The 24,815-nt window shown below is 41.4% G+C and overlaps 1 protein-coding gene across 4 annotated transcripts; it reads right to left on the bottom strand.

Annotated features, from left to right (window-relative positions):
- Positions 1 to 1,396: 1,396 nt before the first annotated feature.
- On the bottom strand, positions 1,397 to 24,394 carry LOC109891201 (unconventional myosin-XVIIIa-like). 4 transcript variants are annotated; one of them, XM_020483557.2, is made up of 6 exons: positions 24,162 to 24,394; positions 19,352 to 19,426; positions 19,089 to 19,130; positions 18,479 to 18,640; positions 18,104 to 18,187; positions 1,397 to 5,354 (listed from the first exon to the last, which is right to left on the bottom strand). In XM_020483557.2, exons 1-6 carry the CDS (start codon positions 24,258 to 24,260, stop codon positions 4,680 to 4,682), a joined length of 1,137 nt encoding a protein of 378 aa, XP_020339146.1. In that variant the 5' UTR covers positions 24,261 to 24,394; the 3' UTR covers positions 1,397 to 4,679. The 4 variants fall into 4 exon arrangements, with proteins under 4 accessions (XP_020339146.1, XP_020339147.1, XP_020339148.1 ...); XM_020483558.2 differs by having other exon boundaries at positions 19,089 to 19,127; XM_020483559.2 differs by lacking the exon at positions 24,162 to 24,394 and adding an exon at positions 24,013 to 24,154.
- Positions 24,395 to 24,815: the final 421 nt, after the last annotated feature.

Genomic DNA, 24,815 nt, shown 5'->3' with positions numbered 1-24,815 from the left:
GGTTCATCCTTGGGAGCAATTTCCAAATGCCTGAAGGTACCACATTCATCTGTACAAACAATAGTACGCAAGTATAAACACCATGGGACCACGCAGCCGTCACACTGCTCAGGAAGGAGACGCGTTCTGTCTCCTTGAGATGAACGTACTTTGGTGCGAAATGTGCAAATCAATCCCAGAACAACAGGAAAGGACCTTGTGAATATGCTGGAGGAAACCGGTACAAAAGTATTTATATCCAAATCAAATCAAATTTATTTATATAGCCCTTCGTACATCAGCTGATATCTCAAAGTGCTGTACAGAAACCCAGCCTAAAACCCCAAACAGCAAGCAATGCAGGTGTAGAAGCACGGTAAATATCCACAGTAAAACGAGTCCTATATCGACATAACCTGAAAGGCCGCTCAGCAAGGAAGAAGCCACTACTCCAAAACTGCCATAAAAAAGCCAGACTACGGTTTGCAACTGCACATGGGGACAAAGATCGCACTTTTTGGAGAGATGCCCTCTGGTCTGATGAAACAAAAATAGAACTGTTTGGCCATAATGACCATCGTTATGTTTGGAGGAAAAAGGCGGAGGCTTGCAGAACACCATTCCAACCGTGAAGCACAGGGGTGGCAGAATCATGTTGTGATGGTGCTTTGCTGCAGGAGGGACTGGTGCACTTCACAAAATAGATGGCATCATGAAGACAGGAAAATCATGTGGATATATTGAAGCAACATCTCGAGACAACAGTCAGGAAGTGAAATCTTGGTCGCAAATGGGTCTTCCAAATGGACAGTGACCCCAAGCATACTTCCAAAGTTGTGGCAAAATGGCTTAAAGACAACAAAGTCAAGGTATTGGAGTGGCCATCACAAAGTCCTGACCTCAGTCCTATAGAAATTCTGTGGGCAGAACTGAAAAAGTGTGTGGGAGCAAGGAGGCCTAGAAACCTGACTCAGTTACACCAGCTCTGTCAAGAGGAATGGGGCAAAATTCACCCAACTTATTGTAGGAAGTTTGTGGAAGGCTACCCGAAATGTTTGAACCAAGTTAAACAATTTATAGGCAATGCTACCAAATACTAATTGAGTGTATGTAAACTTTTGACCCACTGGGAATATGATGAAAGAATTAAAAGCTGAAATAAATCATTCTCTACTATTATTCTGGCATTTCACATTCTAAAAATAAAGTGGTGGTCCTAACTGACCTAAGACACAGAATTTTTTACGAGGAATAAATCTCAGGAATTGTGAAAAACTGAGTTTAAACGTATTTGGCTAAGGTCTATGTAAACTTCCGACTTCAACTGTACATCAGTAGTTTTTCAGAAAATACTTAAATGTTCCTCAAGATAAATTGTGACATCAAGTTGCAATAGAGTTATAAGACACAACCGTTCATCAACATAACAGGTACTGTATTGGTTGTTTAGAAACCTTAAGTACATATTGAACAATATTGAACAATAATATAAACACAGTGTTGGTTCCATGTTTCATGAGATTAAATGTTTAAAAAAATCACAGAAATATTCCATACGGACAAAAAGCTTATTTCTCACAAATGTCTTTATATCCCAGTTAGTGAGCATTTCTCCTTTGTCAAGATAATCCATCCACTTGACAGGTGTGGCATATCAATACGCTGATTAAACAGCAATATATCTTTATGTTTGAAGCCTGAAATGTGGCAAAAGGTCGCAAAGTTCAAGGGGGCCGAATACTTTCGCAAGGCACTGTATGTCTCGTTTTGAGGGAGAGTGCAATTGGCATGCTGACTGCATCAGTGTCCACCAGAGCTTTTGCCAAAGAATATAATTTACATTTCTCTACCATAAACTGCCTCTAATGTTGTTTTAGAGAATTTGGCAGTACATCCAACAGGCCTCACAACCGCATACCACATGTAACCACGCTAGGACCAGGACCTCCACATCAGCTACAGAGTATTTCGGTCTGTAATAAAGCCCTTTTATGGGGAAAAACTCATTCTGATTGGCTGGGCCTGGCTCCCCAGTGGGTGGGCCTGGCTGCCAAATAGGTTGGCCTATGCCCACCCATGGCTGCACCCTTGCACAGTCATGTCAAATCCATAAATTAGGGCTTAATGAATGTATTTCAATTGAATGATTTCCTTATATGAACTGTAACTCAGGAAAATCTTTGAAATTGTTGCATGTTGCAATTATATTTTTGTTCAGTATATCTCCAGCAGAAACAGAAATTCAGGCAACAGAAACAGAATAGAAGTAGTAAACATGTAAATCACAAGTATCAAAGTTAGAAAGTAACATAATTAAATCTTATTCCTAACTTCACATCCCTTCCACTAAGAGCTACATTCTGACTTGAGATACACACAAAGACCCAACAATACACAAAACCTAGTGTTGAAAGCAGTGTAAGATTTGCACCCAAGTTCACATTCATATTACACACGCAGTAAAAAAAGACTTCTAGGTAGCCATGGAAACGTAGCCAATTTCAAAAGGTGAGGATTGGAAAACAGATCAATTCCATTTGACCTCGCTAGCTTCAAATATGGACAGAAATGTTGATAAAGTATGCGTCCCAAATGGCACCATATTCCCTTTATAAGACACTACAAAGAGAACAGGGTGCCATTTGGGATTCATTTTGGGTCACACGAAAATGTATAGGTAGCAACTCCAAGTCAAAAGATTATCATCAGGTCTTGTGTTAATGGTTAGGGGTAGAAAAATTATAAAAACAAAGGATATATTGTCTAGCAATGTCAGATACAAAAAGATAACAAGTTTCTCCTAATTCAGTAGTTTCACTGCAACCATGCAAGCATGACCTTAAAAGCACTGAGTAGCATACAGTACTGTTACTGTATGTGTCAGTAGAAAATATTATCAGGAATCATTAAAGTTTTACAATTAAATTGTTCCCTTTGTCAATCATGCTAGTATCATACTAACAAATGATGGATGTCTGATAACTAAAGCTAGATTAGATTCAGTAAATTCATATTCAATCTTTCAAGTTCAGCTTTCATATTTATAAAATGCCTTAAGGTGAGGCAGGAAAGGCACCAAGTACTGCTTAGATAAAATAACTGTCGTCGATGTGAGACAATGATGGTTTAACACCCATAAATTCCCTAAAAACATTCCCTGTAGTATAGTAGCTAGCTCCTTGGCTGCCTGCTATTGTGATTACAATCTTGCCTGCATCTGATCTTATAAGAGCACAAAAACAGCTATAATCGTCTTACAACTCTAAAGTATGTAGAGCTGAGCAATTAGTGCTTTTTGAGGTCGGTTTGGTTTTGGTTTAATTATTTAAAAAATAATCACGGTTTTCAATTTTGGTTTAGATAATTTCTTTAGACATTAAATGCACTGTGTGTGTTGAATTCTGCAACACAGAAAAAAAACTATGAATAAAGTCCCATGATGGTAGTGACTGCCCATTACTGCTTATCACTTATTAACCATCATTTATTCACATGACTTTCATAAAATATTTCATTTGTGTATTTTACAAGATTATTATTATTTAATTCCATGTCATCATCTCATCTCTATAGAGCTGCTGTATATGCCGTGTGACAAAATCACTATTTTAGTAGTTCTTCAAAGTAAATAAGGCATATTTTTATGACTGCTGAATACAAACTATCAATCGCTTAGATCATGTATTTTCAGATAGGGATACCTCACGAAACAACTGCTCTATCACTCTCAATCACACGTTCTGCACAAAACTAAGTAGTATATTGGCCTGTTGGAAACTACAACTCCCTACTACATCGCACAGTTCAGCTTGATCGGATTTATCTCTAGAGAAACTGCGCATTGAGCTCATAGAAAAAAAACAGAATTAAATGGAATTCAAATAATTGAACCTTAAACATTTTTGTTAATCGCTCAGCACTATCAGTATGTGATCTATAAATCACATAATTTGACTGTTTAGAATGCTAGAGGTCTGTGGTGTGTCCTGAAACATATCTGATAGTTCAGTGTACGCAAACAGTCTTAAGTGATCATCAGTCACTAATAAACAGAGGGAGGTAAATGACCTTTTGTGCCAAACGTCAGGAAAACTAAACACTTAAGTGCAACATTGCAAGTCATGCCGAGGGAGAAACATTGACTAAAGAGACGTCTGTAGACATTACTGGAATTCACCGTGCCGGATTGCGCTAAAACAACTCCCAATGTTGACATTACCCTTTTATAAACACTTCATAGTGCATATATCATAGAAGAGTGTAACTGTCTTTAGGCCAGCTGTTTTTAGTCAAGACCTTCGTGTTTTTAATGTAAAATGTTTTTGTTGTACTGTATGTGTGTTTACAGTTTTGTTTAATGTTGTGTATGTAAGTTGTTTTGTCTGAAACGTTGTTCCCCCTTGCTGCTATTGGACCAGGTCTCTCTTGGAAAAGGGATGTTATCTCAATGAGAAAAACCTGTATAAATAAATGTACATTTAAAAAATATATATATATATATTTTAAAAAAATAGGTGTCAATGAGCGCACTGATCCAAGAACAGATTTAAAAAAAAAACTTTTTCAAGATGTAAAAAAAAGGTATGCACGCATGACTAAGTTGCTTTGAATAAAAGCTAAATTGCATATATTATATTATCAAGAGGGCAGACAGAGTGAGAGTACATTTGACCTTTCGTACCACAACAGTTCTGCAGCTCTTACGACAGAATGCAAGAATCATTGGTGTTTTTGGGGTTCTTGGAATCGTTGCCATTCGACGGCTCTCCCTCATCATCATCCACCGGGGATCCTTCATCATGGGGCAGCCTTGGCCCGTCTCCCTCATCCAGCTCGGGCGTGTCAGCGCAGGCATCCTCGTAGGCGCTGATGCTGTCGGTGTCGTTCCTATCTGGAAAGATGTCACGCCTGTTCTCCTCCTGACTGTACCCTGGGGTCTGGCTAACCAGCATCAACGGTCCCAAGGTCTTGTTGACCATCTTAGTGAACTTGGTGAAGCTGTCCTCTGCCCCTTCTTCTATGTCCTCAGAGTCCACAGAGGACCACAGCCGGGCGACGTGGAGAGGAAGGGGCCGGTTTGGACTGTCAGAGGGCGGCTCCTCCCTCTCCTTTTTGAAGGAGGCGCCGAGCAGCCCTCCAGCGCTGGTCTCCAATGTTAGTACGTTGTTGGGCCCGGGGCTCTCACTGTCCAATCGGATAATAGAGAGAGGCGCATCTTTGGTAGAATTGTCCTCGTCCCCTGGTGTATCACTGACTTGTTCCTGTGCTTCTTTTTTTATTTTCATCTCTTGTGCTTGTTGTCTAGCCATCTCCTCCTCCATCTCCTGCTCCTTGACGAGTGTGTACACTGGTACTGCTGGAATGGTCTTCCTCTCCTGTGGAACAGGATGATACAACATCTATATTAACCATTTTCACATAGTGCACTATATAGGTCGCCATTAGGGACGCAAACCCTGAACAGACCTCATTACAGCAGGGAAACAGGCAGGTGTTACATCTTGAAGCTCACAGACCTAAGATTTTCATACTGTAAAACTAGAGGCAAATGTCAACAGGACACTCCAGGCTAGAAGTGGGTGATATGAAAACCAAATTCAACAAGAACAGTCATATTATAGACTTACACAGTCTGGGCTGTTACTATTACGAATGAGTCCAAATCTCTGTCAAATACATTTTATAGCCTGTATTACATTTTGTGCTATACTATCAATATATTCATAGCTCTATTTGCATGGCTTGAGGCTAAGTCGAAAATATACAGGTTAAGACAACGTCGTCATTAATCTTGGACCAGTGCAGTTGCTAACTACTAGCGCTGTTGTTAACTAGCATAGTTAGTCCCATTGTTGCAAAGTTATGGGATATTAGAATCCCGTTGTCTTCACCTGTATTTCTTCAACGTAGATTTGAGGCATGGGCTGGGAAAGTAGCCAGGCCAATTGTCACATTACCGTTTCCCGATTACAAAAGGAAACAGACAGCATCTGCATATCTGTCAGTAAGTGGGCTGTGGGCAAGCCATCCTACTGCAGAGCAGAGTGCGTTCTGGCTACAAGGCCAATGCCATTTGACAAGACACACACACACACACACACAGCCTTGGGTCACATTGGACTTGCCCAACCACAAGACCATGCTGATGATCAGATGACCAAATTATTACGACCACAGTCTCTGAGTCACTGCAAATATTTATTTGTTTGAAAATCTACTGAGATTTCTTAAAGTGAGGAGGATATAGACTGCCAGCTAGAATACATTGTTTAGCACTTCTTAGGGCTTTAAAGGGATAATCCACCCCCAGAAATAAAAATCATGAAAGTCCAATTTGGTGAAAACCTATGTTCTATCAGTGGGTAAAATTTTACTTCCATCTATGAAATCAGGAAATCATGTAGAAAAGTTCTATAAGGGCGGCAGATAGCCTAGCGGTAAGATCGTTGGGACAGTAGCCGAAAAGCAACATACTCTGCACTCGCTCTGGGCAGAGAGGAACTGCAAGCTTGACTCGCTGAGATAAGATTCCTAAATTGATAGTGCAGTTAGCCAGCTAATTCACATGCTAATATTGACTTTGGTATTATTGTGTGTAGATACATTTGCTAGCTAACTACCTAATTATTGTGGGTTTTGTAGTTGACTTGAGCTGCAACAGATTTCCACAATAATTTTCACATGTTGCTACCAATGATTTATATATAAACTAGATGACAGAGAGGGGGCGCTTTTCTAAAGCCAGCGTGCCTCCATTTTGACCTCCCCCCCACCACCATAGTAAGAAATATTTGGTTTTTGCCAAATTTTTTCTATTACAGACAACTTAATGCATACTTTTAAATTGTATTATGTGAGCTAAACAAAGTATATTTTTTCCTTAAAGTATAAATTCCTTAAAGTACAATAAAATGCCCAAAGTTCTAATGTTACTGTCACCACTACAACAACAAAAATACATGTACATTTGTCCTTGAAACAAGACACTAAGAGCTTACAGATGGTAGGCAATTAAGGTCACAGTTATGAAAACTTAGGACACTAAAAGAGGCCTTTCCACTGACTCGGAAAAACACAAAAAGAAAGATGCCCAGGATCCCTGCTCATCTGCGTGAACGTGCCTTAGGCATGCTGCAAGGAGGCATGAGGACTGCGGATGTGGCCAGGGCAATAAATTGCAATGTCCGTACTGTGAGACGCCTAAGACAGCGCTACAGGGAGACAGGATGGACAGCTGATCGTCCTCGCAGTGGCAGACCATGTGTAACAACACCTGCACAGGATCGGTACAGCCAAACATCACACCTGCGGGACAGGTACAGGATGGCAACAACTGCCCGAGTTACACCAGCAACTCACAATCCCTCCATCAGTGCTCAGATTATCTGCAATAGGCTGGACTGAGTGCTTGTAGGCCTGTTGTAAGGGAGGTCCCCACCAGACATCACCGGCAACAACGTCGCCTATGGGCACAAATATGGGACAGGACTGGCAGGACTGGCAAAAAGGACAGGACTGGCAAAAAGTGCTCTCGCTGACGAGTCGCGGTTTTGTCTCACCAGAGGTGATGTTCGGATTCGCGTTTATTGTTGAAGGAATGAGCATTACACTGAGGCCTGTACTCTGGAGCAGGATCGATTTGGAGTTGGAGGGTCCGTCATGGTCTGGGGCAGTGTGTCACAGCATCATCGAACTAAGCTTGTTGTCATTGCAGGCAATCTCAACGCTGTGTGTTACAGGGAAGACATCCTCCTCCCTCATGTGGTATCCTTCCTGCAGGCTCATCCTGACAATGCCACCAGCCATACTGCTTGTTCTGGGCGTGATTTCCTGCAGGACAGGAATGTCAGAGTTCTGCATTGGCCAGCGAAGAGCCCGGATCTCAATCCCATTGAGCACGTCTGGGACCTGTTGGATCGGGGGGTGAGAGCTAGGGCCATTCCCCCTAGAAATGTCAGAACTTGCAGGTGCCTTGGTGGAAGAGTGGGGTAACATCTCACAGCAAGAACTGGCAAATCTGGTGCAGTCCATGAGGAGGAAATGCACTGCAGGACTTAATGCAGCTGGTGGCCACACCAGATACCGACTGTTACTTTTGATTTTGACCCCCCCCCTTTGTTCAGGGACACATTATTCCATTTCTGTTAGTCACATGTCTGTGGAACTTGTTCAGTTTATGTCTCAGTTGTTGAATCCTATGTTCATACAAACATTTACACATGTTAAGTTTGCTGAAAATATACGCAGTTGACAGTTTCTTATGGTTATTTAACACTGTTTAACATTATTAATCATAACAATGTGGTTTATATGGAAATCTGTTATGTCGAGATTACAATTTATTTATCTCATGATCACTACATAAAAGTTTTGTCAAGATTTCAAGAAAATCTAAGCACCACGGATCATCCATTAATTTGTTAAGAGACCCTGTGGCTGCGTTGATCACAAATGCGCTTGTGGGGCATTTAATCCCTAAACAATGCCTGACAGGCAGTGCGGTCTCCCAGGCTGTGTGCCTCCCGCAAGACTACTGCCAATCTCACGCAAGAATCAATGCAGCTAACTGGGCTAGTCTCGTGAGCTAGGTAGTCTTGTTAGCTAGCTGGCAAGCAAGCGATCTCGTTATCAATGCTGGTTGTTAGCTGCGTTGCATAACTGATATGTGTATAATTAAGGGACACTTCATGTTTTGTGGATATAACAATTTGAAGTGAGTGACCTCCATTCCTGACAGGCTTATCAGATTCAATTTCTGATAAATCAGGATGCTGCCTTGCAGGCCATTTTATAGGCAAGACTCCTTGCCGGCAGATTAGCTGTCAAAGTGCTTTATAGGCAGATGCATACCTGATCCAGGGGGTTAGCTCTATGGAGCTCCACAGTGGATGTGTCATAATACCCATAAAACATAGCGGTGAAACACAGGAATGGTTCCAATCATTTTTTCTATAAGGGATTTCAGAACCACTTCAAACAAGGTCTGTGTTTCATGTAGGCTTTCCCTGCCATGATGTTTTCATAGAGATTTACACTTATCGAACAACGTAACTTTTATAAATATATTCATCTCTATTAACGCAGATTAGAAAATGGTAATTATCAAAGTAGACATCATGCAAGACGACAAATCCTTGCAAGCACCCCATCTATCTTCAGAGTTCGTTCTGCTAGGTGACCTAAACTGGGATATGCTTAACACCCCGGAAGCCCTACAATCTAAGCTATATGCCCTCAATCTCACACAAATCATCAAGGAACCCACCTGGTACAACCCTAAATCTGTAAACATGGGCACCCTCATAGATATTATCCTGACCAACTTGCCCTCTGCTGTTTTCAATCAGGATCTCAGCGATCACTGCCTCATTGCCTGCATCTACTATCGGTCTGTGGTCAAACGACCACCCCTCATCACTGTCAAACGCTCCCTAAAACAGGCCTTTCTAATCGATCTGGCCCGGGAATCCTGGAAGGATATTGACCTCATCTTGTCAGTCGAGGATGCCTGGTCGTTCTTTAAAAAAAAAATATAGTAATATGTTTATTATTTTACAATAAAAAAAAACAAATAAAAAAGACAGCAATACTAACAATGACATTCATTGTACTGTTGAATGGGATGGCCAATTTAGAGGACAAAACTTAACTCACACATACACAAAATAAAACTAAATCCTATTAGGTGGTACATGTATAAGAAGACAGCATATAGTCATTACAAGCAGTGTAGTTAAGCCAAAAATAAATATTGAGTGGAGTGGAGTGGAGTGCAGCACAGAGGAGCAGCAGATCAACAACCCAGTTATGAAGCGGGACTAGACCATTTATCCAGTATCGGCTGCCATATTTTGTAAAACATTGAACTTCTATTGGAGGTATTGTATCGAATCTTTTCCATATGTATTAGATTCCCTAAATCCCGTAACCACATTTCAAAGGTAGGTATAGTCTCCAGTTTCCAAAATTGCAATATGAGCCTTTTGGCTAATAGAGTACAAAGAGAGACAGCTTTCCCTTCGTGGTTATTCCCATCAACTGTACCAAACAGAGCGGTCAATAAGTCTGGGGCTAGAACTCTATCAAAGGCTCTAGATAAGTAATCAAAAATGAGAACCCAGTAAGCATGTAACTTAGGACATGTCCAGAATATGTGGGTCAACGTCCCCTCATCCTGCTTGCACCTCTCACACAGTGGTGAGGTGTCCGGGAATATTTTATGCAGTTTCACTTTTGAGTAATGTAACCTGTGTATCACCTTAAACTGTACAAGGTAGTGTCTGGCATTCACTGAACTGTGGTTTATATTCCTGAGAGCTTCTACCCAGTCCTCATCTGAGATTTCTGACCCAAGTTCTTGTTCCCAAGCCCTTTTAACGGTGTCTGTGGATACCTCTATGTGGGCCTGTAGCACATCATACAGTCTAGAGACCAACCCTTTTGAATGGGGTTTGACAAGGATCAAGCTAATGTAGGACTATTTGGCTTCATTCCATACTGTGGGATGTGTGTCCTTACGAAATTCCTGATTTGGAGGTATCTGAAAAAATGTGTTGTTGGCACGTTCTTTAAAAGGAATTTCCTCACCATCTTAAATAAGCAAGCCCCTTTCAAAAAATGTAGAACAAAGAACAGATATAGCCCTTGGGTTCACTCCAGACCTGACTGACCTCGACCAGCACAAAAAACATCCTGTGGCAGACTGCACTAGCATCGAATAGTCCCCGCGAAATGCAACTTTTCAGGGAAATCAAGAACCAATACACACAGTCAGTCAGGAAAGCAAAGGCTAGCTTTTTCAAACAGAAATGTGCATCCTGTAGCTCTAACTCCAAAAAGATTTGGGACACTGTAAAGTCCATAGAGAATAAGAACACCTCCTCCCAGCTGCCCAATGCACTGAGGCTAGGTAACACTGTCACCACTGATAAATCCACGATAATCGAGAATTTCAATAAGCATCTCTCTACAGCTGGCCATGCTTCCCTCCTGGCTACCCCAACCAACAGCCCCACACCCCCCGCAGCTACTTGCCCAAGCCTCCTCGCTTCTCCTTCACCCAAATCCAGACAGCTGATGTTCTGAAAGAGCTGCAAAACCTGGACCAGTACAAATCAGCTGGGCTAGACAATCTGGGCCCTCTCTTTCTAAAATTATCCGCTGCCATTGTTGCAACCCCTATTACCAGTCTGTTCAACCTCTCGTATCGTCTGAGATCCCTAAAGATTGGAAAGCTGCCGTGGTCAGACACTCTAGACCCAAACTGTTAGAGACCTATATCCATCCTGCCTTTCTTTTTTACCCCCTTTTTCATGGTATCTAATTGTTAGTAGCTACTATCTTGTCTCATCGCTACAACTCCCGTACGGGCTTGGGAGAGACGAAGGTCGAAAGTCATGCGTCCTCCAAAACACAACCCAACCTCCCGGTCACGTCCAGTTGCGACAGAGCCTGGGCGCAAACCCAGAGTCTCTGGTGGCACAGCTAGCGCTGCAGTGCAGCCCCTTTGCCCTGTCTTTTTAAAGTCTTTGAAAGCCAAGTCAATAAACAGATCACTGACCATTTCGAATCCCTCCATACCTTCTCCGCTGTACAATCCGGTTTCCGAGCTGATCACGGGTGCACCTCAGCCATGCTCAAGGTACTAAACGATATCATAACCGCCATCGACCTTTCCAAGGCTTTCGACTCTGTCAATCACCATATCCTTATCGGCAGACTCAACAGCCTTGGTTTCTCAAATGACTGCCTCGCCTGGTTCACCAACTACTTCTCAGAGTTCAGTGTGTCAAATCGGAGGGCCTGTTGTCCGGACCTCTGGCAGTCTCTATGGGGGTAACACAGGGTTCAATTCTAGGGCCGACTCTTTTCTCTTTATATATCAACGATGTTGCTCTTGCTACGCAGACAACACCATTCTGTATACATCTGGCCCTTCTTTGGACACTGTGTTAACTAACCTCCAAACGAGCTTCAAAGCCATACAACTCTCCTTCCGTGGCCTCCAACTGATCTTTAATGCTAGTAAAACCAAATGCATGCTTTTCAACCTTTCGCTGCCCGCACCTGCCCGCCCGACTAGTGTCACTACTCTGGACGGTTCTGACTTAGAATATGTGGACAACTACAAATATCTAGGTGTCTGGCTAGACTGTAAACTCTCCTTCCATACTCATTTTAAATATCTCTAATCCAAAATTAAATCTAGAACCGGCTTCCTATTTCCCAACAAAGCCTCCTTCACTCACGCCGCCAAACATACCCTCGTAAAACTGACTATCCTACCGATCCTTGACGATGCCATTTACAAAATAGCTTCCAATACTCTACTCAGCAAACTGAATGCAGTCTATCACAGTGCCATCCGTTTTGTCACCAAAGCCCCTTATACCACCCACCACTGCTACCTGTATGCTCCAGTCGCCAGACCCACTGGCTCCAGGGCATCTATAAGTCTATGCTAGGTAAAGCTCCGCCTTATCTCAGCTCACCGGTCACGATAACAACACCCACCCGTAGCACGAGCTCCAGCAGATATATCTCACTGGTCGTCCCCAAAGTCAACACCTGCTTTGGCCGCCTTTCCTTCCAGTTCTCTGCTGCCAATGACCGGAAACGAATTGCTGAAGCTGGTGACTTATATTTCCCTCACTAACTTTAAACATCAGCTATCTGAGCAGCTAAACGATCGCTGCAGCTGTAAATAGCCCACCCAACTACCTACCTCATCCCCATATTGTTTTTTTACTTTTCTGCTCTTTTGCACACCATTATTTCTACTTGCACATCCTCATCTGCACATATAGCACTCCAGTGTAAATTGCTAAATTGTAATTACTTCACCACTATTGGCTTATTTATTGCCTTACCTCTTCACGCCATTTGCACACACTGTATATAGACTTTTTCAGGTGTGTTATTGACTGTACGCTTGTTTATTCCATGTGTAACACTGCTTTGCTTTATCTTGGCCAGGTCGCAGTTGTAAATGAGAACTTGTTCTCAACTAGCTTACCTGGTTAAATAAAGGTGAAATACATTTTTTTTAAAGCTCCTAATTTCATCTCTAGCTGACACCTTTGCTGTCAGCTAGCTAGCTATAGCTACCTTGATCCAAAACAAGATATATTTAACATTTCATTTCCATATTTTAACTAATATTTGTGGCTTATTTATGCATCTGGTGGTGTCTTGTACAAAATACTATCCTAGTAGCAGTCAGATATTTACGATGTGCCATGAATACCAGGCTAGTTGATATTAGCAACATACCCTTACTAGATGCTGTTCTCCTACAGACAGTGAAGGGATATATTTAATTCCTTATAATTTCTGCCAACTACAGATTCAAAGCCGGATTAACTAATTGCAGAATATATCCACAATCGTGAATGAAAGAGCATATTTATTTGACAAGAACGCACATAGTCCTCCAATCACCCGAACTCCAGCAATCACATGTTTTAAAGAAATCAAAATAGCAAACAATACCTTATAATTACATCAAGTCAGATGTTTATGTTTACATTAATCAATGCCACAAACCTGGGACATATGAACTATTATTACTATGGTGCTCTTCTACCAGAGAGCACACAGATTCTTCTGCTTTTCTATTTTAGAAATTAGATCAGCAAAAATAAACAGCATAGTGATTTTTGGTGGGTGAGTTACAAACGGAGAACCAACTGAATGCATACGGCAGGTTTAATATAAATACTAGGTCAACTCCAGCAGAATGAGAAACACACTCAAAAACAAGGAAGACATGCTGAAACGCAACTATATCAACAGCTTTCTTGTCAATTTAACAAGTCAATGTTGCTGCTATCAATTGTGAGCAGCACATTTACCACTGCATTCAATCTGAACCTCGGAATAAGCAGGAAGACAGCATCAACAGAGTAAAAAAAAGCTGGCAAAAACAGTACACAACAACACTTTTAAACGTGTCACTGAGTCTAGAGGTTATCAAATCAGGAGGAGTGAAGGAAGCAGCATAGGGAAAATGGATGAAGGTAGATGAGATGGAGAGTTCCAAAGTGTCCAAAGTTGAGGGACCATGGGGCATAAAAGGCAGTGTGGAATAAGGGGTTGCTAGAGGGATGGTTGGCCATGGAATAAACATAAAATTGGGTGCTGGTGTGCTTCTGCATCCCTTATAGGTTGTCGCCACAAATATCCGGCCCAGGTCCAGTTACACATGGGGTCTCAGTGGGTCCCTCGACATCATTCTGTCTCAGTTGCAGATTTCAAATCGTGGTCAATTTGTGTCTGTGAATCACAATTAAAGACAATGAGTGATCACAGCATTTCCACCAATTGAGCCATACACAGTACAATTTAAGCATTGAGGACAACACTGTTGACAACATGTCTACTGTGTGTGAATGATGGAAGAATCTTATCCCAGCTGTAGGTCCATTTGAGGGTGTGGTCACTTAGGCCTGCACATCAACCAGTACTGGGACCTTTGGAGACTTGGGATGCTTGTTCTCAAAGTGCTGCTTGAATGTCTTCAGGTCTGCATCTATAAAAAGGTGAAAGACAAAATGGAGGAAGTTAATCTGTGGTTTAGATTGAATTCAAAGTAGACACAAATGATAAACTAAGCAATGTGATGCCACAAATATGAGACTGTACCACACAGGTCAGTACAACAGCCTACACATGGAGAGGAACGTAAAGGCACATACAGTACCAAACAATACTACTTTCCCAATAGACAGGGCAGGTGTGGACCAGTGCTGCCTTGACTGTAGTCTTCTGGTCCGCAGCTGCTACCTTCTTCTAAGCAGCCGCCGCGTTGGCATTAGTCAACAAGTTGATTTGAGAGTGGAGTATGCGTTATATATCAATAACGGGAAATTGAACCCCCCTCCCCGATTGTACCCGTACTGAATAATGACTTAAGAGGGTGTATAAGTTTTTGTTCCAGCCCAGCTCATGCCTGATTACAAATCATAGCCTATCGCTGTGATTTGTCATGTTGATCATTTAAGTCAGGTGTTAGGGCCTGGCTGGAACAAAACCCTTCACACACACTCCTGCTCTTCAGAACTTGCTGCAATGACTGAAACAGACCAAAGCAGGTCAAAACAGCTTGCCTAGTTGAGAGGTGATAAGATCTATTGATTCTGGAATACAGAAGGTGCAAATAAGGTTAATAATTATACTTAGAGGCCTCCAGAGTGGAGCAGCGGTCTAACAGTGCTAGAGGCGTCACTACAGATCCATGTTCGATCCAGAGCTGTGTCGCAGCCGGCCGTGACAGGGAGACCGATGAGGCAGCGCACAATTGGCCCAGCATCGTCCGGGTTAGAAGAGGGTTTGGCCGGTTGGGATGTCCTTGTTCCATCGTGCTCTAGCGACTCCTTGTGGCGGCCGGGAGCAGTGCACGCTGACTTTGGTTGCCAGCTGTACGGTGTTTCATCAGACACATTTGTGCGGCTGGCTTCCAAGTTACGCGGGCAGTGTGTCAAGAAGTAGTGCGGTTTGGCGGGATCTTTTTTCGAGGATGCATGGCTCTCAACCTTCGCCTCTCCCGAGTCCGTACGGGAGTTGCAGCGATGGGACAAGACTTTAACTACCAGTTGGATATTACGAAATTGGGGAGAAAAAGAGGTAAAAAGTATATACACATATACACTTGAAAAAAAACAATTCATTTAAAACCCACCATAGTTGGTAGGGCTAAATAAAGTTACATATCATTAGTATAGCTAGTAGGGAAGGTTATGCTGTCTAGAGGGGAAACAGCAAACAGGTCAATGTTTCCTCACAGTAAAGTACATACACTTGCTAATGATTAGGATGCTAATCAGTCCATCTCTGAAACCTCTAAAAAGCCAGACCAAAATAATACTGCTAGCCTAGGATAGCTGCAAGTCAAGTATTACCCACAGACACAAACATGATCTAGAATGTTATATGGTGAAACTAAGTTAGCTAGCTAGTTCAGTAGCAAGCTAAACTGTTGGTTTATGAAAGCTTAACTAGTTATGAACTTCTCATGCATTTATCAGGTGTGTGTTCATTTTTTACTTGCCCAATGCAGTTCAGACTTCTTCGTTTAAACAAATTATAAATGACCATATTTAGCTAACATTGGATAGAATCTCAGGATAAACTTACTTTTGCCTCGATTCGTCAGTCTCGTCCAGATCATCATGGCCATGGTAAATGACGTGAAGCTTGAGAAGGGCATTTGTAGTTCTGTATGATAGCCACATAAGCCGCTAATTAGCATTTCCTTTTTGGGAGGGGTAAATACAATGTGATGTTTATCAATATATTGAGCATTCTGACATCAGCCTCTGATGCTGCTATTGAATCTGAGCAGCCTGTCAGGAATAGAGCGCACCCACTCATGATCATCTACATGATGCACTGACTGCTAATCTGCCTGCAAGGAGCTTTACTTATGAAACAGCCTACAAGGCAGAATCCTAACATATCAACCTCAGAGGCTGCTATTGAATCTGATCAGCCTGTCAGGAACTCTGTACATTTTTATATTATCCATAAAACATGAAGTGTCCCTTGCAATTATACACATATCAGTTATGCAAACTAACAACCAGCAAAGACAACTAGCTAGCTAGCTAGCTAGCAAGACTACCTACCTAGCCAGCCAAGTTAGCTGCGTTGTTGCTTGCATGCGATTGGCTGTCGTCCTGGGGGTGGCATATAGCCTGAGAGATCAAGTTGCTTGTCAGGCATCATTCAGGGCTTAAATGCCCCACAAACTCTTAGCGCTAGGTAATGGACATTTAGCTGGCTAACATTCTAATTTATAAACTGATAATGAGCTTCAAACATAAATGAAAGCATGTATTCATCAGTGTGGCAATCAATAAAAACGTATGAGCTGATCCACCGTGAGCTCTGCCGCCTCAACCATACTGTCAATCTCTTTAGTAAGTACATTCCTATTTATATAGTTGACCTAGACAAAACAACTTTGTTTTATTTTAACCTTTATTTACCTAGGCAAGTCAGTTAAGAACAAATTCTTATTTACAATGAAGGCCTACCCCGGCCAAACCCTAACGATGCTGGGCCAATTGTGCACCACCCTATGATACAGCCTGGAATAGAACCAGTGACACCGATGCAGTGCCTTAGACCGCTGTGCCACTTGGGAGCCCTAAATGTCATGAGACAATCATCTCATGGTCAACAAAACAACTTTTGTTATGTAGTGACCATGAGATAAATAAATTGTGCTCGACATAACAAGGGAATACATTTTTCTTCCATATGCCCTCTCTGGACTTTCGTGGGTTTGAGGTGGATTATCCCATTTAATTGCAAACAGACGACTCCCTTCTAACCTGCCACAAGCCTCAGTAGCAGATATAGCTATCAGCAAAGTCAGCGCTTCTGAGGAAAAGTATATTTACTATGCCTGTGATGTAGTTGTCCCACTTAGCTGTTTAAAGATGAATGCACGAACTAAGTCGCTCTGGATAAGAGCGTCTGCTAAATGACTAAAATGTAAATGTTAAAATGTAATGTAAATGTAACCGAGTGAAATATGCTGTTCTCATTAGAACACAAAATGTACTCCACATGACATTAGTCAACATGTAGCAAGCATAACACCTTTATCAAACATATCCTTTGGGACAGAACAAATATCTATCAATCATTTACATGCCCTATTTTAGGAAAGGTAATGTACACAAAACACACTGAGAATAACATGTATGGTGAGAGGTTGTCCCCCAGGCGGAAATTTCCCAGCAGTGGAAACACTTCATTCTGTTAAGTTCAGCAAAGCCGAGAGAAAACTCCCCTGACAAAGGAAAGAGATACGTAATAAACCAGAGCTGGCATGAAGCTACAAGCTATTAGTCACTCTTTATTTTTACATTTTAGTAATTTATCAGACACTCTTATCCAGAGCAATTTACAGGAGCAATTAGGGTTGCGCAAGAGGACATAATATTTTTTTCACCGAGTCAGCTCAGGGATTAGATCCAGCGACATTTAGGTTATTGACCCAACACTCTTAACTGCTAGGCTACCTGCCGTGGATATGTCCAAAACCAGGAATCCTGCTGTACTTGTGCCTCTCGCTGTATGATTATGTAAGCCCCTCCTCCTCATACTTCATTACCTCTTTTAGCCTCTCCACCTCCTGCATCAGAGAGCTGACCATGTCCTCCAACTTCCTCTTGGCTTCTCTCTCTTGCTCCAACTCCTACAAATACAGAAAGACACATCCATTTATGACTCAATGCAGCTGAGGGTTGTGAATTGTTTTAGAGCAGTGATTCTTCAACAGTAGGAGAACCACAATTGGGTGACAGGAAATAACACATTCCTACTATAAACATTGTTTTGATCCTCCAGGATCTTTTTACATGTTCATTAGATTTTGTTTATTTAGTAGACACTCTTATCCAGAGTGACTTACAGTCAGTGCATTTCACTAAGGTAGGTCATACAACCACATATCTCAGTCATTGCAAGTGTGTATGACTGGATGTACCATGGTGGCATGGCTGGCCTCTCTCTGAGCCTCGGCCAGCATCTCCTCGGCCCCCTCCAGGGCGTCGTGCAGAACGTCCACCTGGAACAACACAGTCTCCCGCTGCAGCTCCAGCCCACGGAGCTCTCGCAACACATCGTCGTAGCTCGCCTGCAGATCAAGCTGACAAACACAGGCATATCCGTGGGAAGATCCAATTAGTCATCACGCTCCCAACAAACACAGGCATGGCAGTGGGCAGCTTCATCTAGTCACACGAACAACAATACTGGTTTAATTAACATGTAATTTGATATTCAACTGTTGGATATTGCTTCATGGAGATGTAATTTTTTTGATAGCTATTGCTTGTCTATGGTCCTCATTTGAGTCATACCAGGTTCTCTTTATAAAGCAACAAGTTGCTGGCATGACAACCCATAATTGCACTGGAGCTAAATTCTTTCTTCCTGGGTTATTTTGTGTGAGTTTCATAAAGACTATGCACCCTCTGAATATGCAGCACAGGCAGTGAGAAGGTTGACATCCAGTAGAACAACTGGTTATACTGCTCAAATATGAGAAAAGCTATTCTGAAAAATAAAATAAAAAAGCTTGCGCAGATAATCACCATCTCAGGGAGTTCCATCATTAGTTCCTGATCCTCAGACTGCTGGTGGGAACAAGACAAAGAGAAAGGTCAACAACACTCAAGCAAGTAATATAATAATAAGTTCTAGCATACTCTTAGTATGGTTCATAGCACAGATAGAATCAGAGGTAATCATGTTTAAATGTCAGATCAGTAGTGTAGGGCTGCCCTGTGGGGAATATGGTGCCATTTGGAACACATTCTAAATATACCAGTAGCTTCATCCATTGCTCTTATTATACCTGACTCCCACTTCTCCTCTTGAGGGTCCCCCCTCTGCTCTCACTGCGTGTCAGACGCCTGGCCGAACTCTCCGTCTAACAAAATAACAAAAGACATCAGACAGAGCCATAATAATGTCTACAAAGCATGTGGGAATAACTGTTTGCATACTTTTTACATTGTTCCCACATCCCATAGTCAGCTGGTACACACAGTGTACCAAACATTAGGAAAGGTCTTCTAATATTGAGTTGCACCCCCTTTTGCCCTCAGAACAGCCTCAATTCATCAGGGCATTGACTCTACAAGGTGTCGAAAAACGATGGCTTTTGGCCGATAAAAAATGAAAAGCCAATAAATAAAACTATTTCCGGCCAATTGGCAAAATCATGTTTTTATTCATTGCTGGAAATACAAGTCAATGTGCTCCAACTTCAAAGGCAAATATACCTCATAGGCTAATAAATGATCAAGCTGCTTGAAAATTAGTGTCGGGTGTGTGTTTATTTTTACTCACGCAAAAGACACGAGGTCCTCATAACACGGAACCCAAACCGGCTGCGCGCGTGCACCATTGTGCATACATTTATTTTGTCCCCCTACACCAAACACGATACGCAGGTTAAAATATCAAAACAAACTCTGAACCCATGACAATTTGGGGACAGGTCGAAAAGCATTAAACATATATGGCAATTTAGCTAGTTAGCTTGCACTTGCTAGCTAATTTGTCCTATTTAACTAGCTTGCTGTTGCTAGCTAATTTGTCCTGGGACAAACATTGAGTTGTTCTTTTACATGGAATGCACAAGGTCTTCTACTCTGACAATTAATCCACACATAAAACGGCCAACCAAATCATTTCTAGTCATCTCTCCTTCCAGGCTTTTTCATCTTTGAACTTATATGGTGATTGGCATCTACACTTTTACCACGACAACATTTCATCTTTCATTCACCCACGTGGGTATAACCAATGAGGAGATGGCACGTGGGTACCTGCTTCTATAAACCAATGAGGAGATGGGAGAGGCAGGACTTGCAGCGCAATCTGCGTCAGAAATAGGAATGACTTCTATTTTAGCCCTTGGCAACGCAAACGGTCGTTGGCGCACGCAAGCAGTGTGGGTGGATTTCAAAATTTATTTTGCGACGTGTCCGGTCTGGTTAGCATGTAAGGGACTACAGCTAAGTGGGGAAAATTGGCAAAGATTGTGTTGATTATCCCAGTTTCCAGTGTGCCTGCCAAGAGGGGATTCTTTCTCCAAAACAGAGTAAAGACGGCCTCGAGGACAAAGTGACAAGGCTGATGCGCATAACAAGCTGCTCCAAGGAGTTGGACAGTTTTGAATTCCTGACAGCTCACTTTGAGCAGACCAAGGTCCGCTGCAGACGCAAGTATTAGAGGCAAATTGTGTTCATCTCGCATGGTCCAAGCAGCTATGCTACAGCCCTAGGCAAGCTCACCAAAATGCCGCCCATGTGTCATGTATAGTATCTAGATATGGAATGGATTGATAGACTAGAGTAGAGTAATGATGTGTATTTCAGTTGAGCTTCTTCAGTAGCACTTGGAAATTAAACTGCATTGCCAACTATTTACATCGGACAGTTACCAATCACTAGGCAGCCAACTGCCTATAGTAGGACAGAGTTGTTATCAATAAGTTATGTACATCACACGAGGCACGTGCTTTCATAAATGCACTGCGCGGGCCTCGTTTCACAGGAGCATTGTAAAATAAGCTCTCTCAATGAACCAGCTGAATTTAGTTAATTTACATATAGAATTTGATTGTCCAACATCAGTTCTATAATTTCTTCATTTTGTAGCCATCAAAGAGTGTCCTTTTCCACTGATTTGGTGCTGAATCGCAGGGGGAAGGGGGAGTGGGACTGGCCAGCCCGGTCAATTATATTATACAAATATATCATTTATAGCAGGGATGACGACGCAACGGGTAACGTTTTCAAGAAGACTTTTAATTTTGGTACAAGAACGGTCAACTTTACAGACTAAATTATATTCTGTTAAAATGAATTACAATAATCTAAATGAGATTTTAAGCACAGTGGGTGGACGCCCTAATGCGTTATGCATATGGGTATCTGGCAAATTTCTCAAATGTCTGGCAAATTCAAATCTGTCCAGTCACATTGCCCGGTGCTGTATTTTCCTAACGGAAACCTTGATGCTAGCCCATGTGGACTCTAATGCTTCCCACAGTTGTGACAAGTTGGCCGGATGTCCTTTGGTTGGTGGACCCTTATTGAATAACATGGAAAACTTGAGCAAGAAAAACCCAGCAGCGTTGCAGTGATTGACACAAACCGGTGCTCCTGGCACCTACTGCCATACCCCGTTCAAAGGCACTTAAATATTTTGTCTTATCCATTCAATCTCAATGGCACACATACTGTACACAATCTGTCTCAAGGCTTAAAAATCCTTTAACCTATCTCCTCCCCTTCATCTACACTGATTGATGTGGAATTATCACTTGCTAAGGTATGAAGTCTTCCGTGATGGTCAATCTAATGAGTGACCTACCCACTGTTACTGAAAATTAGCATTTCGGGGAGAAAGGCTTGATAATGATGCCGGAGGATTGTTTTACAGATGGGTTCATGAATGAAGCGCAATCAAATGAGTGGGTTATTGCATAATAGCCTATGGGTAATCCATTTGAATTAAAAATCAGGTTGACAGCACCCCTTTTGAGTTGAACGAAGAGTTCCATACATATTTGCCCATTGTAGAAGTGCTCAGAAAATGACTTTTTGGACCTGAATGCCAAACATTCAAGAGATAAAGATGCTTAAAGTTAACCCATTTTGCATACTATAAGACATCCATGTCTTCATCACTGGAAAAGATAAACGGCTGAAAATTGTCGTCTTACCTTAAACTCAATTATCAAAAAACGTGTAAAGTCTTATTTTTTTCATATAATTCAAATCCAAGTTGCCACGTGTGCTGAATACAATACCGCATAAAAAGATATTAGGTGAGCAATAGGTAAAGTTATAAAACAGTAAAAAGACAGGCTATATACAGTAACGAGGATATAAAAGTAGCGAGGCTTACATACCGACACAGGTTAGTCAGGCTGATCGCACCTTGACGACTGTTCAGTCGTGTGGTCAGAACCATGACTACACGGAACTCTATTCCACATCATGTAACTGATGCAAGCAGTAAAATTAGTTTTAAAAAACAGATACAAGAAACACCTTATGGAACAGCAGGGACTGTGAAGCAACACAAACATAGGCACAGACACGATAACATACAGAGACATGGATTTAGTACTGTAGATATGTGGTAGTGGTGGAGTAGGGGCCTGAGGGCACACAGTGTGTTGTGAAATCTGTGAATGTATTGTAATGTTTTTAAAATAGTATAAACTGCCTTAATTTTGCTGGACCCCAGGAAGAGCAGCTGCAGCTTTGGCAGCAGCTAATGGGGATTCATAAATACAATTTAAATGTAAACTTTCAAATGGTACCGCAAAGATGAGAATGTTGACTTTAATGGGAATATTTGTTTTAAATCATACTGGCAATCCTCCATAGGAAACCTAATGCAATCATAGAAATATAAATAATAGAATAGACATTACCATTTAAGTTAACATTCAACAGAAGCTGGACTGGGGGTCATCTTTGTGGTAATAAATAAAAAAGTTAATCTTAATTGAATTTCAATTGTGTACTAGCTAAATTGCAGTGGTCTGAAGGGATAGGCCCATTCTATAAATTATATTTCTATGATTGAAATGTCACCAACCCTGTATTCAAGAGCATGTGTCTCAACCAATGGACGGCACAACAAACTCAAATGATGTGAAATAGGGTCTAAGCTACAACATAGGTGAATGAAAACAATCAGAAATCAGTTTAGTTAATTGACATTAAAGATTGAAAAATTTTTTTAAACAAATAAAACAGTTTGAAAACATATCAAACTCAACCATTGATCTTTTCCAGTGATGAAGACATGGATGACTATGGTATGGAGGGGTATGCAAAATGGGTCAACTTTGAGCACATTTATTTCGTGAAAGTTTTGACATTCAGGTCCAAAAAGGGACTTTCTAACCACTTCCATGGACAGACATGTATGGAAAGTTGTTTAAATTGAATTAAAAATGGATTTAGGCCTACCCTTAGGCTACATATAAACACAATTGGGCAAACCTCTAGGTCCAGTTCTCATGGACTGTAAGTTTACTGTACTCTACCAATGTTTTTTTTAAATTAACTTGATGAACCACTGATGACTGAATTCTAACTACATTAGTCATGCAATGTCAATGTGTCATCCATATTCTATGCACACTGTAACGAAGTAGCCATTCTGTTTTACTTGTGCCCTAACGGGAGACACTAAGGTTAGTCAGAGATTAGAAGCCATTTTTTCTCTGGTGTTTTTAAGTAATTAGCTAAACGTAAAGTCATTTGAAGACAATTCAGTTGTGGGTAGGCTGGCTACAATGTAACACTGCTCGAAAGGAAGTCATTGTAACAATGTTAAGGTTTTCCGTCAGTGAACTTGAAACAATGTAAAACCGCATGCTACAGTAACATTGGGGTGAGGTCTAAATGAAAATTAGTAGGCTACACAACAGTAAAAACAAAGTAAACATCTTAAAAATATAAAACATATGTAGTGGCTTACTGTAACGCTCGAGGATGAATCTTCTCGACTGTAGCCTAGTAATGTCAAATTAGACTCTATAAAAGTAGATAATAGCCTGCAGATAATAGACTGCATGACTCTTGTAAATGTCGCAATATACAATAACGACGTGATTGCTCGACGCTCACCTCTTTGATAATGTTGCGAAGTGACTCGTCCTCACTCACTCCCCGAGAAAGCGTCCTTTTTATCGGCGACCCGATTCTTTCCAAAGTCCGGGAATGCATTTTTATAGTAACCTACGATACACAAAAAATATACATCCTTTTATTAGAACTAGATGACATGAGTACTGTCGTCAACGAGTAATGTTTTGTTTTGTGCGGATGAAGGGATCGCGACAGAATGAATTGACGCCCAGGTTGTGGGCGGAGGACTAACTGTAATGTGAGCGGAATGTTTTTTTTCTTCTCTGGGTTGCCTCCCAATGACGTACATAAACCTTGGATTGCTATTCCCCACGGCATGTTTAGGACATTGAGGCTATGAAACCAATGGTCGGCTGTATTGTCACTCTTCGGAAAAGCAGTCTTCCATAGAAATGAATGGAATTCTACAGTATTTCATTTGAATGTTTCAAGGATAAAATTACATGTATGCAAGTATTTTTGTTGTTGTAGTGGAGACAGTAAAATTATACTTGAAGGAAAATGTTTCATATTTGTTTAATGTTTAGCTCACTTAATATAATTTATAAGTATGCATTAAGGTGTCTGTAATATAATAAACATGGCAAAAACAAATGTAGACATTAGTAAATTAATTTCTATAGCTTCCAAATG

This window comes from Oncorhynchus kisutch, linkage group LG5 (assembly GCF_002021735.2).
Source record: "Oncorhynchus kisutch isolate 150728-3 linkage group LG5, Okis_V2, whole genome shotgun sequence".
NCBI classification, from domain to species: Eukaryota; Metazoa; Chordata; class Actinopteri; order Salmoniformes; family Salmonidae; genus Oncorhynchus; species Oncorhynchus kisutch.
This window is presented reverse-complemented; position numbering and strand designations above follow the sequence as displayed.